The following is a 15913-nucleotide window of genomic DNA, read 5'->3' on the forward strand; positions in this document are numbered from 1 at the left end:
CTGGAAAGATGGAGTCGGAAAGCATATTGATTGGAATGCTTTCCAACAGAAATGCAGCTTGCAGAGAGATACTGAGCATCATTGACAGTATCAAACTCTCTGCTAGACCCAAACTGTGCATGTTTCCTCCGCTTCAGAACCCCCACGCTGTACCAAGCAGTTCCTCAGCCGTGCTGCTGGCCTGGTGGGCAGTGGTGCCTCCAGATGGCTGTGTCTGGTCCCCACCCTGTAAGCAACTGACTTCAGACCCTTAAAGGCCACTCGTGTTTGAGGAGGGCAGCTCTGCAGAGGCTGTTTTGTGCCCAAGGAGAGCTCTGTTTACACGAATCTTCCATATCGCTGTAACCTTCCACTATCGTGTGGCAGATGGAATAATGATTCATGCTGTGAATGTTCTCTGCGTGTTCCTCTTGCGCGCCTGCTGTCTTCTGCTTGGTTTGATCCCATTACATTAGATCACATGTTCTCTGTAGTTTTCCATTGTATTCTCTTTTCCCCCCCTTAATGCTCTGTGTAGTTTCTTTGCTCTGGCAGCCAGATTTCTCTCTGAATATCAACCACAGCCATTCCATGGTAAGACGAGATATTCAGCAAGTCATCTTGCAAATCCCTGATTAACAGAAGCAAAGCTTTCCACCTCTACTTTTTTACCCCCATCCCCCTTCTCTTTTAACATGCTTTCATTATTTGAGTTCCATTCAATGTGATCTGTGATTTCCCTTCCCCTCCCGTTTCGCAGGCCTGGATTTTCTGGTCCCCGTCGCAGGTTACCTCTGCAGGCTGTGTCACAAATTCTACCATAGCGACTCCGCTGCCCGGCTCGCACACTGCAAGTCCCTGATGCATTTTGAGAACTTTCAGGTTAGACCCTTTGGCGATTGCATGGCCTGGCATTTGTTACCCCTGTGCGTGTCTCTCTAGTGAATCCACCACGTTAGCTGTCTTGTCTCCAGCTCATTTCCATCATCCTTGGTGTCCATTATGCCATAGCTTTCTCCTGGTGTGCTCTGTCTTTGTCTCCCTTGGCCCTTGTAGATCTAAAACCAGTTAAGTCCTGCTTCCCAGCTACTGCTGCTATCATCTTTTTGCCTGTTTCTGGCTGGGAATCTTCCTCAGAGTGTCTGCTCTGTTTGCTGAACCTGTGGAGTCTGTCATTTAGTCTAGGCCTCTTCCCTGTTAGATTACAGGTTGGTCAAGGTGGGATTGAGCAGGAGAGAGAGGCTGTTCCTCATAAAGAAAGCTGGTGCATATGCATCTCCAGGTGTGATACTTCAAGAACAGCTCCTTTAGCCAAAAGTGTGGGTGTGATTCATCCAGGAAGAGGCCTGGTAAAATCAGATACCTTAGAAATCTGAAAATTTAACATTACAGACTCTTTATGTGATAGAATCTACAAGCTGGTGAGAGTCCATTTGTCCCCAGGGTCAGCCTGCAAGAGGAAGTTTGTCTGTCTGCCTGTCTGCTACCCTTTCCTAGAAACTCCTTAGCACAAAGCTCTGCAAACTGATGCTGTTCCTTTGCTTTTCTGGTTCCACCTAAAGAAGCCATATTGCCCCTTGCTGCTTTCCTATCTAAAGCTTTTCCTACTGGGCTGGCCTGGAATCTGCCTCTATTGTTCTGTCCTTGTTGACTTGGCAGGGGGTGAGGGGCCTGGATTAGCGCTTGTGGAGAGTACGCAGGGCTTGCACTGTTTCTGCCCTGTCCTGTGACCTCCTGTATGGGAGAGCACTGTTCCCGGTCCTTGGCAAGGAGGGAGGCTCCCATATCGACTTTGTCCTCTGCCTGCACCCACAGTCTCCTCCCAAAAACTGTTGTGCTTCCCTACTACCTTTTAAAATAGTGTTTAAAAAAAACCCAAACACACATGCACAAACACACACCCCTAACCCCAAAAAATTCATGGGGTTTTTTTTCTAGTCTTCAGACAGAAGAAACTATTCCTAGTCAGCCATCACTGCCTCCAGGAAGGGGTGGAGTGCTTTAGAATTCTGCCAGCACTCAGAGCAGTGGATTTGGAATGGGAGGAGACCACAGTTGTTCCTTCATGGTTGCTCATCCTCTCCCACTCCTGAAGCTAGTAATTTCAGGAGTGAAGGAATTTGCCTTGCTGTTTTCCTGGCTTGTTTTAGATCAGCATAGAGTGAAACTGTAGCAGCAGTCACTTATGTCACTCTTTTGGCTCATTTAGAGCTGAAATCAGATGCTGTTCAAATGCATGCCAGAGTGACCCGGGGAGTTCATGAGAAGAGTCCAGACCTACTTATCTGCAGGCAGATAACTATTATTCTTGGCTGCCTGGGTGCCTTGGGGTTGTCGCAGTCTGAGTTAAATCACTGCCAGTTGCTGGGATATTATCAGCAGAGTAGCTCAGCAGAGGGTTTCAAAGCAGTGAATTGTGTTGAGACAACAGCATCATTCTGGACACCAATTTGCATGCCTGCACCTGCTTAGGTTTGGGTACAGTATTACTTGACTGATCCAATTCCAGAGTGAGATGATATTGTTCATATCCCACAGGTTGAGGACAGAGGAAGATCAAGTCTGCAGCAATAAATTGAATTACAATGTAAAGCTGCCTGTCAGATGTGCTGCAATTCCACATTGCAGACTGGTGAAAGCCCTTGTGCTCGAAATTGTTTCTTTAAATTGTCAGGTGTAATGCTAGTGCCAGGTCAAGGAACCCTTCAGCAGGCAGCTGAAAGGGAGTTGATTATGAAGGGAACTGCTGTGGGAAAAGAGGGAACTTCAGCTTGTTCCTTTAGGTCATGCTCTGTCTGGGCATTGAAGACTGGGTTATGTCTAACACTGCTATATGTTAGCTAGCTACAGTGAGTTGTTTTCCTGAAATCCAGTCTAGAACATGCGTAGTAGCTGTTTTAATCTCTTTACAGACCTCTACTGGTTCATCATGATAGTGAGTGCAAATGAGTCATTTTATTGATGATATGCTTACCTTTACTCTGTGGAAAACCTCAGTGACTTGTAATGAGATATAACTGATATCACAGCCTTCCTGTCAACAGTTCCACTGACCGTGCAGATTGTATCAACAGAGTGAAGAAATACTAAGCTTTCAGCTTAAGCCTTGCTTTGGCTGATAAACATTAAATCACACTAGTAGCTGAGGGCTGTGCAGAGCCTCACATGCCCAGGGTACATGTCCTGGCAGTAGCTGAAGCAGGAGCTGTCACTTGTACTGTTACATCTACAGAGTCCTGAGTCTGACTGAGATTAACAGTTGCCAGATCATGATTTCTGTCTCAGGAGCCAGAGGTCTGCCATGCACTTGCTCAGCATTAAGTAATGCAAGAGGGACTTCAGTTTTTAATATCACTTTTCCTCACAGGAGCTGACCCTTCTCTGTTGAGAGCCTCAGCAGCCAGGCCAGGAGCTGCTGAGATCACTTGTGCCCCTGCCACTCACCACTGTTTTTGTACAGGTGTTCCTGGACCAGCTGCTGCTTTGCTGCAGTGACAGGAGCTGAGCTGGGCTTCTCTCTCACGTTGGTTTGTTTGTATTTGCAGAGATACAAGGCAGCAAGGCACCGTGCCACAACTGCCTATCCCGAAGCTCCTTTGCATTCCCAGGGCTCCAGCTCCCAATTGCTGGATGATCCAAAACAGCCTCTTGCTACAACAGCACATACCAGCAAGAAGATGAATGATGATGGTGGGATAGATAAGGAGGGCACGGAGCTGTCAGCCCTGCAAGAACAAACTTCAAGGTCTCTGGAGGGTAAGGGTGAGCTGGCCACCTCTAGGCCAGAGGGCAAGAGCCTGGCCAGTGTGACTGATGATGTGTGTGGTATCATGGTTGTAGAAGAAGAAAGTCTACAGGAAGAGAACAAGTCCACTGCCAGTAGTGCCGACTGCCTGTTCTCTGAGGAGAGCCACACCGTAGGGGAGTCACTGGGACGTGAGGAAGAGGCCAACACAGCCAGGCAGAGGGCAGACACAGACGACCACCAGGATCCAGGGAGTGGAGGAGGCTTAGGACAGGAGGCAGCAGATGCAGGCCAGGAGGCAGCAGCAGAGCCTTCCTCCCTCGCCAAAGGTGAGACAGCCGGTCTCACCTCTGCTGGGTGCAGACGCTCTTCCAGGCGCAAACCCAGATAGAGTGGCCTTAAAGGAGAGCCCTTTACATATGATATTTGCTGGAAATGTTTATTTTCTGAGTCTTTTAATAGAGCAAAACCTTCAACTTTACTGCTGTTTTTATTTTAAGAATAAATAAGCCTGGCTTTAGCGTGTCTAATACAGGATAGTGTTGCTTATTACTTGTACAGTTGGGATACAGCAGTTATGTGGAAAGACTAAGGCTTGAACCTGAAAGAAGATGGTAATGGGATTTCCACAGGGGACAAACTTCACGGAGTGATGGATGCAGACATAAGAATTCTTTGTAGTTCCTCTCATTTCCTTTCCGGAGACAATGTTTATCTCTTGGGAGACTCTGCTGAATTCTGCTTCTCAGAACACTTTCCTTTCTAAGACACACACTGTTGGACAAGCAGTCTTGGACAAGTCCTAAGCTAGGCAAGAACATGCACCTTGGTCCTTTGTTAATACTACAAGGCTTAATCCAATCTGTTCTCATAGTGGAGACTCTCAGGAACAAATTTTGTTTCAAATTGATTTTAATAAAACAGATTTCTTTTAAATAACCTCTTTAACTTTCAAAAAAACTCCTTTAACTCTACATAAGCAGAACAGTAATTGTTGCTTCCAAAGTGCTGGCTGTAGGACATACTGACAAGACCACAAGGTACAGACCAAACGTCTTGTGCCTTGTCAGAATGTACAAGGAGGGCTCTGCTCTCTATTGCTAATGCTGTGATGGGGGCTAACCAGGCTGCTCTGCCCCTTTCTACACCTCTGTCCTTAATGGCAGCTGAAGGAGTGGTGCAGCTCCCAGTTACAGTGGTCAGAAAGATCACACCAGTAGCTTGTCTTATCTGCTTGGAATGGAGTGGAAGTGTCCAATGATCTGGAACCACGTGCCAATATTTGTACATCACAATTAATGTGACTAAGGGAGAAGCTGTGGCTTCAAGGCAGCAGCTGGCCTAGGCCCTCCCTCTCCAGGGCTGTCATCAGTTAGACTTAAGGACAAGCCTGAAGTCAGGACAGCCCCTGCCAACTGTGCTTTCTGAGGGAAAGGGGGTTGAGCCATAATACTCCTTGCTTGGATTTAAGGAAAAGAGAGCAGAAATAATTTGTCCACTTTGTCAAGAGGGCCTGCCTGCAAACTACCTGCATGGCCTCAGGTTTCCTACAACCAGCTTTAACCAAGTGTGAGTGCCAGGCTTATGTTGGGGAGCAGAAAGAACCAGCTCTCCTATACCCACCCTTGTGCTTCTGCACCCGTCTCACAGCTAAATGAAAACAGAACATGAATGGCAGGATACAAACACAGAAAGGAACAAGTAACAGACACGAGGCACCTCTGCTATTCCAAGTTTTACATTAAATTGGTGACCAGTAACTGTCCCCTTAGCAACAGCAGCTGAGGGTGTGTGGTCAGACTCTAGGCAGGAGGCTGAGATCCCTGCACATCAGCTCCACTGTTCAGCTGCTTGTTCTGCTGCTGGAACTCCAGACGGGTCTGGCGGCTGCACTCCAGCAGTTCCTTCAAGCAGCCGTGTAGGTGATCATTCTTCTCCTCCAGGTGATCCAAGCAGGAGTTGATCTGGTCCAGCATAGAGTTTATTGCTGCATATTCTAAAAGCAAGGGAAATGAGAGGCTGAACAATGTAAATAAATTGTCACTGCAGTCAAAGGAGGCCACGAGAACTCTGGCGAAACATGCCCACAGCATTTTGGCTGTGCCTTATTTACCCCTGGGTGGGTGAAGTGCAACTGAATCCTGCATGTGGTCTGTTCCCTGATCAAATTAGGCCAATGGGAAGCTGTAACACTGGTAACAAGATCTAAGGCAAGGTACCTGGGCAGTGCAAACCCTTTGTGAACACATCTGAGAGCCTCAGATCTCACACACAAACAGCCAACCACAGACTGAGTGCTGACTGCAACGTTACCAGATAAATCCCAAAGACAAGGCAGCCTTTTTAGCTTCCTTTGGAATCATCTTTCCTGATAGTACAGGCATTTTGTCAGCATGTTGCAATGTTTATTTTCTGTGAATTATTTGGATAAGGCTTCCAAGCTGGGATGTGCTTCACTCAGGCCTGGCTGGAGTCAGGCTGCTGTAACAGTGCAGCTGTCATGGCTGTGGCAGGAGGAGGGGATGAACCCAAAGGTGCTGGTAGTGGCACCACTATTTCCACAGGAAGGTAAGTGTTGGGCACCTAGTTCAGACACAGGATTTTCATGCTCTGTTAAGGCTTTGGGTACTTCAGATTAAACCTAGATTCACTCCAGATGATCCTGGCAGCTGGTTCTGTAGGTACAGTTTCTTACCCACAGCATTGTATCAAGTGCAGCGGTTTGTTTCAGCACAACAGCATTTCACAGTGGTGTGTGTTAGCACTGCTATTCAGCTGAAGAGTGCTGTGCTCCTGCAACACTTGTTTTTGGATTGCTTCAAGCAACACCCACACAATCCTGAAGAATAACAAAAACCCAAACTTAAAAGACAAGATAAACTGCTGAGTTTACTCAGGACACCTGGAAGACTGCAGGGGATCCCAGATGGAGCCAGTCCCATGTTCCTTTCTGAAACTGCACAGCTGAGTGAGTGCAGGGAGGCAGAGGTGGAGCTGAGTGTGACCTGTGGGCTGATGTTTGTGAGGATCATGGGTTGCAGGACAGGGAAGGATGCCTGTGTGGGTGGGACAAGCTCACACCTCGCGGGCAGGGGCTGGCTTTTCTCCACCCAGCTCCTCTGAGCCCAGGGTGATACTCAGTGCCTGGAATGCTGGGCTGTGCTGAAAGACATGGAGAGAGGAAGGAGGATGTGGATGTGTTCTGGGCACCCTAGGAGGGTCAGGCTGTGCTGTCCCCCAGACCAGCTCTGCCTCTTTGCCAGGGTGTCCTGGTGCCCCAGCACACAAGGTCCAGGCAGCTTTAAAAGAACTGTGAATATTTAAACATTGATGTCATCTGCATTATTAATAGCTAAGAAGTTTCATTATAAAAAAATAATTACCCTCCTTTTCTTATAACCACTTTGGAGCCGTTCAGAGTGCTGCAGCCTTTAATTCTTTGGAGAATTGTGTAATATTGCATTTGAGCTCATTAATAAAAGTTTGGCCTTGCAGGTATACACAGAGGTGGCATTATGAGCAAGAGCACTGATGATGTTCTTACATTTAAAAATCAATCCCACAAACACATGCTTTCCAAAAAGGTGGCAGTTATCAGCATTTTTAAAACTATCAGCATTTTTCAAGATCTGTGAGTTACAGCTTTTCAATTTGATGCACCATATTCCAGTGAAATGGTGAGCAGATCTCAAGCAGACATGGTAACTACTTCTGGCAAGGACCATTCATCAGCTTGGCAAGAAGTCTGCAATTACAGCAGAAGCTTATTCTCAGTGCCTAAAACTCAAATGAAGGTTATATAATTTGTGCAGCTTTGGGAAGTGAAAAGAAAATTAACCATTTAAAATTAAATTAACCATTTAAAAATAAGCTGTAAAAACAAGCTGTAAAAACCTTTTATTTTATTGTTTTCTGTTAGTTGCATGGTGGATTTCTATGGAAATAACTACGTCTCTATTGGAAACACTGAAAAGGAGTATGGCAATTGCATTAACTCCCCTATATTCTTGCAAGAATAGTTGACAAAAATCAAGTTTCCTACTTGAGATGAAGGAAGAGATCCACAGCTCCACTAGACCAGGAAATAGCTGCAGCCCTTTATGACCAGTTACTGCACACAAAGCAAATTAATTACAAGCTGAACAACCCAATTAGGACATAAATCCAATTCAGTGACTTTTTCCATCACATCCAACATGTCTTTTAGCTCTTCAAAAAATAGGAAATGCAAATCACTGTGATGATGCAAAGCAGTGAATGCACTTGGGGTATTTCAGGGCAGAAATGATTGTCCTGTCACTGCAGCTAGATCCCAGACACAACTCCTAAAATCACCTGTGTGGGTCACATCTAGGAAACAGTATGTTTTGGGAAACAGTAGAACCCAACTCCACCATTTTCAACAGAAGGGTAGAAAAGTGCTTATGCTGAAAGAATTCTAGTTTTAAGAGTGACCTCTACGTCCACGTAACTACTCTCCTGCCATCTCATTTTTTCCATGGGCTGGTTCTAACCAGACAGGGCAGTATCAGAAACTTCATACCCAGGCACTGCAGAATTTGTGGAATTTGCCAAGCTACCTGCATTAAATTCCCTTTTTCCATGCATGACTACTTCTCCCAGATCCGCCCATGTGATCTGCCCCGTGATTTCGAAACCTGAACATCCTCTTTCCTGACATCCGCACCCCATACACCAGCAAAGCCACAAAATAATTTTTTCACAAGAAAAAAACATCCACCCCAGGGCAACACGTCGGTGCCTCATGGCTGGGTGGCAATTAAACCCTGCAGCCCCTCGGCCACGCTACCGTATAGCGGGTGCATCGCTGGCGTTGGGCACCGCTCCCGGCAGAACATCTGGGCACACCTGGCCACACCTGCGCACACCTGCGCTCTGCCACCCGCAGAGCAGGGGACCAGGCCAGGCCATCCTGCACCACGGGATCCCCTCCAAGATCGCAGCCCCGTTCTACCCCCACGCACCTTCCTCCTCGAAGGTGTCGTCGCCGTCGCCGTCGTCGTCGCCGTCGTGGCCGGTGCCGCCGCCCAGCACGTGCGGGTCTCCGTTGGGCCCCGACATCCCGCCGCTCCCGCCCGCGCCTCGGCGCCGCCCGCACTGCGCGCCCGTGTGCGCGCGGGCCTCCAGCCAATGGGAGAGCAGAGTGCCTTGCGCGTCACGCAGGCCGGCGCTGCGGTGAACTCTGTGGTTAGCGCGGAGACCGCGGAGCACAAGCGCGCGGGCGGGCACGACGAGCAGCGCTCGGCAGGGGCGGCCCCTGGGGTCAGCGCCACTTTCCCCGTTCCTCGGGGATTTTTCCCAAACGCGTGCCCAGCGCTAGGCTGCGTCCTTGTCCTTCACAAGTGTCCTCAGGTCCTCCAGACTCCCCCGGTTAGGGGCCGCCATCAGCACTGAGCGCTTCATTCCCACCATAAGTGATGCTCCGTATGGATAAATCTGCATCCTGTCCGTGCGGGCCATTCCGTCTCAGCGGGGGCTTTGCTGCTGAACTCCCAGCTCCAGCCTTGTCACCAGCTCTGCTTCGTCCACTAAGCGGCTTGAACCAGCCCCAGGTCACCTTCGCATTCCTCTTCCCTAAAGCAACAAGTACGATTCACTTTGCCCTTCCCTGTCTTTGGCCTAGTATCAGCCGCACCTCAGTCACCTTGAGGAGATCTCATCGCTGTGTGGTGTTTTCATCCCCAGGAGAGAAGTCACTGCGATGAAAATAACCCACAATTAGAGCATTGATTCAAGCAGTGCTCCTGAGATCAAGGACTCCATTATTAAGTGGGTATTTGGGACAACGACTAAAGAAAAGATCACGTCTTCTTTTAACATTGCAGCCACCTCTCCCTTCTGTGGGTAATAACTGCACTGCAGGGTCACCCCAGTGCACACAGCACAGGATTGAGTCCAGATAGTTCTGGAATATCCCCAGGTGAGGAAGACTCCACACCTTCTCTCGGCAACCTGTTCAGGGCTCGGTCACTGCACAGGGAAGAAGCTTTTCCTCATGTTCAGGTGAAACTTTCTGTGCGTCAGTTCCTGCCCATTCCCCTTGTTCTACGGCTCGGCACCACGGCCTGGTGCATTCTCCGCCCCCTCTCTGCAGGCACTGACAGACATCGATGAAGTCCCCTCTCAGCTGCATTTTCTCGAGACTGAACTGGCTCAGCTCCCTCACCCTTTCAACTGATTATTTTATTCCCACTTTAGACTCTGGTGTGTTCTCAGATTTGATAATTACAGGTCAGCGGGCCGGTCCCTTGTTGTGTGTCCCGTGCGGGGCTCTGCCCTCAGCGGAGAGCGGGGCTGGCATGCCCGAACGCCGAGCCGGGGCCGTGCCGGGGCGGTGCCGCCGTGCCCGGGGCGGAGCGGCCGCTCTCCACCCGCCCTCAGCCGAAGATGGCGGGTGCCGGCCGAGCCTGGCGGGTAGGATCGCTGCTTTTGCCGCCGGCCTGGCGGCTGCGGGCCCCGGGACGAGCCTTCGGCGCTGCGGCGGGACGGGGAGGCAGCAGCGGCGGCGGCCGGCTGGTGCTGGGCGCTGCATTCGCGCTGGGCGGCAGCGCCGGGCTGTGCCTGGCGGCGCGGCAGCGCCTGCGGGAGCACTCAGCCGCTGAGGTAACGCCGGGGGCGGCCCCCCCTCATCCCCGCCCTGCCCTCCCCGAGGCCTGCGGGGACGCCGCTGCGACAGCAGCGAGCCCCCGGGACTGCGGTTCCCCGAGGACCGAGAGGCTCCTTCTGCTCCGGTTTGAGCGAGGGAAGAGCTTAAAACGCTCCGGGAGGCCCCTGGCAGAGCATTCCTTGAGGAGCTGTAAGGAAAGGCTGTCAGTGAGGGCTTCCTGGGGGTTTGGAGCCTTTTCTGTTGTTGCTTTTTCGCAGCACCCGCGCAGGGTTGTGTAACCCAGTAGATTGTAAACAAGAAACAAAACGGGGTGGCTGCGTTTTTCCTTTAATGTGTGAGGAATGATTAGCACGGCCTGACAGGCTGCTTGAGGTGTAGCAGCTTTGCGAAACATCCCGTAACTGATGTCCCGGTGGCCCTGGGCTCTCCCTGCATTGTCCCAGTTGTACCCACGTTGGTTAATCCCAGGAATGTGAACTTGGACAGACACAAATGCAAACTCTGCTCTCCCCACCTTGTGGCCCCAACAGAGGCTGTTGTGGGGGAAGGATTGGCCTGTAAAGGCTTTGTGTTTGAATACTCCTGCAAATGGTGTTTTTCTATGGAATTCAGTTTTACAGAATAGAAACTATAAAGGGGTAAAATGTCTGGATTTAACTTATTTTTTTTTTCCTAGCTGTGAGTAGGAGTTTTCAGCACATTAAATAGATGTTTAGAGAAGCAGGTTATTGGTCCCAGTGAATGATGAATATTTAAATATTTTATGCCATTTAAAGAAAGCATATAATAGCCAAGATATGCTCATGATAAGATGTTGACACTGAATGTCGGTGACTATGACTTCATGACAGAAATAAGGATGGAAGGCAGTGTTTATGTTTTTAGCAGAACACAAATCTTCTGTTCTCTTTCTTTCCCAGCTGCCTGCAGGGAGCCTGCAGCTCACTCTCTACCAGTATAAAACATGTCCTTTCTGCAGCAAAGTCCGAGCTTTTCTTGATTATCATGGACTGCCCTATGAGATTGTGGAAGTGAACCCAATCATGAGGAAAGAGATCAAATTCTCTTCCTACAGAAAGGTGCCCATCCTGCTAGCCAATGCTGGGAGCCCGCTGGTAAGTCTCCATGACCTGAAGCCTTAGCATGCAGGGAGAAAGGCTTTGAAGAATTTCCTTTTCAATTTAACCAGCTTCTTTTAAAAGGTTGTTTTAATCCTGTTTTTCAGCAATTGAACGACTCCTCAGTGATAATCAGTGCAATAAAGACCTATCTTATTTCCAGGTAAGAAAACAGGGTGATGAGAGAAGAGTTGAATTTGGAGGGCCCAGGTTAAGTAAAGATTTAGAAGACTCTGAATGTGCCAGTAAGTCTCTTGCTGACCTCAGGCTCTGAAGCTCTGGGTGACCTGAGCCTGGCTGTGATAATATGGGTGGTGCTTATATATGTTGTGATGTGTGTGATGTAAAGCAAAGCTTGTACCTTTCAGAAGTACTTTCTCATCTGTGAGATTCTGTTTGCACAAAACCTACTTCAACATGAACTAGTGTTAGTCTTGGAACTGAGCTTACAATTAGCCAGTTATAACATGTAGAATGAAATGGCATTGTTGTGCCTGTGGCCTGTCCTTTAGGTCTACTTGAGAATGGCAGGAAGTTTTATGCCTGCAGAAATTTCTTTTCTGTCACATACAGAGGTATGTGCACTAATAATAGTTATTTGCAAGCAGCTGTTCTAGTCTCTTTTTCTTCCAAATGGAATCTGGAACATTGTGCACTTACTTTTAGAATAATACATTTTATAGTGTGAATCTTTCAATTTGTCCTTTGCTCTTGCTCATTTATAGCAGCCAGATCAGTGCTAACTGTATTTCTTTTCACAGGAGGAATAGCTTAGAAGAAATTGTGTCCTTTTATCCACCTATTAAAACGGTGACTGACCAAGGCAAGGAGGTGCTTGAGTATGAGAATAAATACTGGCTCATGCTGGATGAGAAGGAGACAAAGAGAGTCTATCCTGTCAAAGAAGTGAGAGTGTAAGTGCTCTTCAGTTTCTGGGCTCTCCAAGTAGGGTCACAGCCCCCTTTATGTGTACTCAGGGCTGATGTAAAATCCCACTGGGGCTGACAAGTCTTGTCACACCCCTGTTAGTGTTTCAAGCCTCATTAGCTGGTTTGCTGTGTTTGTTGGATAATTCAAAACAAAGCTGTTTATCAGCTTAGTTACCACCACCATGGTCACACAGGCCTTCAGCTGCCTACGGTTTCCTTCTTGGCCTTTCCTTTTTGCCACAGAGGAATCTATTGAGGGAGAGTTTCCCTTCCTGCTTTATTTCTTCTGTTGGGTGAAGAACCTAATGCTCTGTTTTAGTCTTAAATTCAGTTTGAGACTAAAGATAATGATGTTCAGTACATTTTAGGGATGTCACCAGAGTACCTGGGTAGGACTGTTTGACCTTGGAAGGATCTCTGGCTAAGGCAACTGTGATCCTGCCTTCTGTAGCCCTTCTATCTGTACCTGTACTGAAAACTTTCTTTTGACTGCTCGCAGGGAAGAAATGAAGTGGAGAAAATGGGCAGATGATTGGCTTGTTCACCTCATCTCCCCCAATGTTTACCGCACCCCCAAAGAAGCCTTGGCATCTTTTGATTACATTGTCCGTGAGGGGAAGTTTGGCACCTTGGAAGGTCTCTTTGCCAAATACGTGGGGGCTGTTGCCATGTTCTTTGTTAGCAAGAGGCTGAAGAAAAGGTTGGTATCACTAAGCACTAAGTACACAAGAGGAGGAAAGCACTAAGTACACAAGAGGAGAAATAGTTCCTCCTTAGCTGTGAACCCCAGCTGTCAAAGGGCAGAACCTCAGAGTTTTAAAGTGAACCATTTAATCCTGTATGAGTAACAACTGTACCTCTTTACTGGAGGTACTGAACCCCTCTACTCATCCACTATTTAATTATTGACTGCCCCTTCCCTCTGAAATTCTGCCCTTACTTGCAAACCAAAACCAGCCCATAAGGTGAGAGGTGATAGAAGGGTAAAGGAAGAAACAAGCTTGTGTCTTCAAACTGATTATTTTCTTTATCCAGACATCAGCTTCGAGATGATGTCCGAGAAGATTTGTATGAAGCAGTTAATGAGTGGGTAAAAGCTGTTGGCAAAAATCGACTGTTCATGGGCGGGAAACAGCCAAACCTCGCTGACCTGGTAAGGGCTTCATCCCTGTGGTTATTGTCAGGTGAATTGCAAATTATCCTGCTGCTCATCTGTGTGAAATGGTTAATACAGCTACAGGAAGAGAAGTTGAGCTAGATGAGATACATGTCCTTTGTGCAGTAATACAGTTCCCATATGGTGGAGACTTCCCCATAACTGTCCCATAACTGCACATAGATTTTGACCCTTCCTTACTGTTTCCTCATGGAAAAACATGCATATTCTTAATTATCTTTCTGCCGTTCACTCTTCCTTGCTAATCAGAAGGATGGATCGGATGGCAGGACAGGGAAAGAAGTGTACTAGCTTGATTATTGAGACACTTGTTGTACCCTAAGCTGTTCTCCACTGCTTTTTCAGTGTTCTGTCCTCTCTGCTCTGCACAGGCAGTGTACGGGGTACTCCGGGTCATGGAAGGGCTGGAAGCCTTTGATGACATGATGGCTCACACCAATATTCAACCTTGGTACCAGCGCATGGAAGAAGTCATTCAAAAAACTGGAGTTGCAATCTGATGCCAGCTGCAGCTGCCTCCTGAAGTACTTGCATGGTGAAAACTTCAGAAGAAATGGCTTTTATTTTTAGAGTTGACTGGTCACACCTAATGGACTGATGTGGGCACAGAGACCACCCCGTTCAGAATATCAAGTTGCTGTGAGATAAGGGTCCAGCTAGGTGTTTGTAGAAGGATGGGGACAGGTAAAAGAAAGGGATCTAGGATGCTGCTGGAAAGGAGATGCTCTGAACTGAAGACTGAAGCAAAAAGGCTTCTTTGAGACAAGAGACATCCTCGGAGCAGGTTACTGTAAAAGCAAGATGCTCTTGGCTGGTGTTATGGCTCTGTCAGATGGGGTAGGCCTGACCAGCTTTTGCCTCAGGCTGTCTTCGGCTACTCATCCATGTCACCTGAAGTGTTTTCCTGACTGAGACACTGGATACTGGTTTTTAAATGACAATATTTCCTGCAATAGATCTTGTAAACCTAGTGCTAAGGGAACTGGAGGAATCTGCAGTGCTGGAGAAGGCACTCTTCCTCTGACAGCAGCAAGGCTGCGCTCAGCAGGGCATCTGCTTTCATTCTTCCATGTAAACGGTTCTCTTCAGGACTTGATTCTGTACGGTCTGCAAGGATAAAGGCTGGCTTTATTCTGTCCCCTTTGTGAGATCTGAGTCCCTACCTTACCCTTTACACCCAAAAAACTTGGCCTACACTGAAATCACAAATGCAGAGCAGTTATTGGAAAGGCTTGTCGTGCATGAGATCTCTCTGGAATATCCCTGAAGATCAGTTTGTTCTTGTTTTAGGAAGAGGATTAAGAGCCATCTGCATGGCCAGGGGATCTCTAGATGTTTCTGTCATGCAAGAGTAACAAAGGATTTGCTGATGTGGCAATCAGATTAGGAGCTGTACCTGCAGCTAAGTCTTCTGAACTGTGCTGGGTAGAATCATAGAATGGTTTGGATTGGAAGGGACCCTAAGAACCATCTTGTTCCAACCCCTGCCATGGGCAGGGACACCTTCCATTAGACCAGGTTGCTCCAAGGTTCAACCTGACGTTGAACACTTCTAGGGATGGGGCAGCCACAGGTTTTCTGGGCAAGCTGTGCCAGTGTCTCCCCATCCTCACAGGGAAGAATTTTTTTTGTAGCATCCCATGTAACCCTGCTTTCTGTCAGTGGGAAGCCACTGCCCCTTGTCAAAGTCCCTTTCTAGCTTCAGAAACAGTATGTCATAGCAGGAGAATGCAGGTTCAAATGTGAGTGATCCTCTGCACAGCCCAAGGCTTCAGTATCCTTAATTACCACCCTGATCAAGTTCGGTTTCCCTGGAAGAACAGGCAGGTTTCAGGGAATCTGATTTGTGATATTTCAGGTGCAGCTGAAATTGGTCTGTAATACAACTGCTTGCCCAGTGTGTGTTCAGAGGGAGTACCTTTATTGGTTATAACAATGGTGGTGATAGAGGTTTGTTTTTTTTTCTGAATGGAGGACTAATTCCAAATTAATTTATGATCTGACATTGAAGGGAGAAAGCAAATGTTTACAGTACAAATGGCTGTGGCTGCTCTGACTTGTATTTAAACTGTTCTGAACTGAAACTTGCGTTCCACAGTACCAACAGGCAATGTTCTTTTAAAGAATTATATTGAGTCTGCATAAACAGGAGGTTGAAGAAACTCTTTATGATAAAAGCAGGAGATTGAAGGAGGTTGATGATAATTTCAGCATCCACCTCAACCTGAGAGGGAGGAAGAGATTTTCATGTTAAATGAGGATCTGAGGCACCAAGGGCTCAGTGACTCCACTTCTTGCTGTGCTACATGAATCAGTCCTCTCAAGATGAATATCCAT

The 15913-nt window shown here is 47.8% G+C and overlaps 3 protein-coding genes across 8 annotated transcripts in view; 2 read left to right on the forward strand and 1 right to left on the reverse strand.

Moving 5' to 3' along the window:
* Positions 1-4256, forward strand: part of CIZ1 (CDKN1A interacting zinc finger protein 1) — a 26205-nt gene extending 21949 nt beyond the window's left edge. For 2 of the 6 annotated variants that reach the window (XM_086858010.1, XM_086858008.1), the window contains 3 exons: positions 740-861; positions 3525-3724; positions 3820-4256. In XM_086858010.1, the coding sequence (XP_086714136.1) occupies positions 740-861; positions 3525-3724; positions 3820-3862 (365 nt within the window). In that variant the 3' untranslated portion in view covers positions 3863-4256. Of the gene's footprint in view, positions 1-739; positions 862-3524 lie in introns of all 6 variants that reach the window. The other 4 variants (XM_086858007.1, XM_086858006.1, XM_086858005.1 and 1 more) reach the window with 2 other exon arrangements.
* On the reverse strand, positions 4150-8955 carry BBLN (bublin coiled coil protein). Its single transcript, XM_023938135.2, has 2 exons — positions 8710-8955; positions 4150-5720 (listed from the first exon to the last, which is right to left on the reverse strand). Exons 1-2 carry the CDS (start codon positions 8804-8806, stop codon positions 5527-5529), a joined length of 291 nt encoding a protein of 96 aa, XP_023793903.1. The 5' UTR covers positions 8807-8955; the 3' UTR covers positions 4150-5526.
* Positions 8956-10132: 1177 nt separating this feature from the next.
* On the forward strand, positions 10133-14713 carry PTGES2 (prostaglandin E synthase 2). Its single transcript, XM_086858011.1, has 7 exons — positions 10133-10348; positions 11273-11467; positions 11578-11633; positions 12232-12384; positions 12899-13099; positions 13435-13552; positions 13948-14713. Exons 1-7 carry the CDS (start codon positions 10133-10135, stop codon positions 14074-14076), a joined length of 1068 nt encoding a protein of 355 aa, XP_086714137.1. The 3' UTR covers positions 14077-14713.
* Positions 14714-15913: the final 1200 nt, after the last annotated feature.

The sequence above is a fragment of the Cyanistes caeruleus genome, chromosome 20 (genome assembly GCF_971803275.1).
Source record: "Cyanistes caeruleus chromosome 20, bCyaCae1.hap1.1, whole genome shotgun sequence".
In the NCBI taxonomy this organism is placed as follows: domain Eukaryota; kingdom Metazoa; phylum Chordata; class Aves; order Passeriformes; family Paridae; genus Cyanistes; species Cyanistes caeruleus.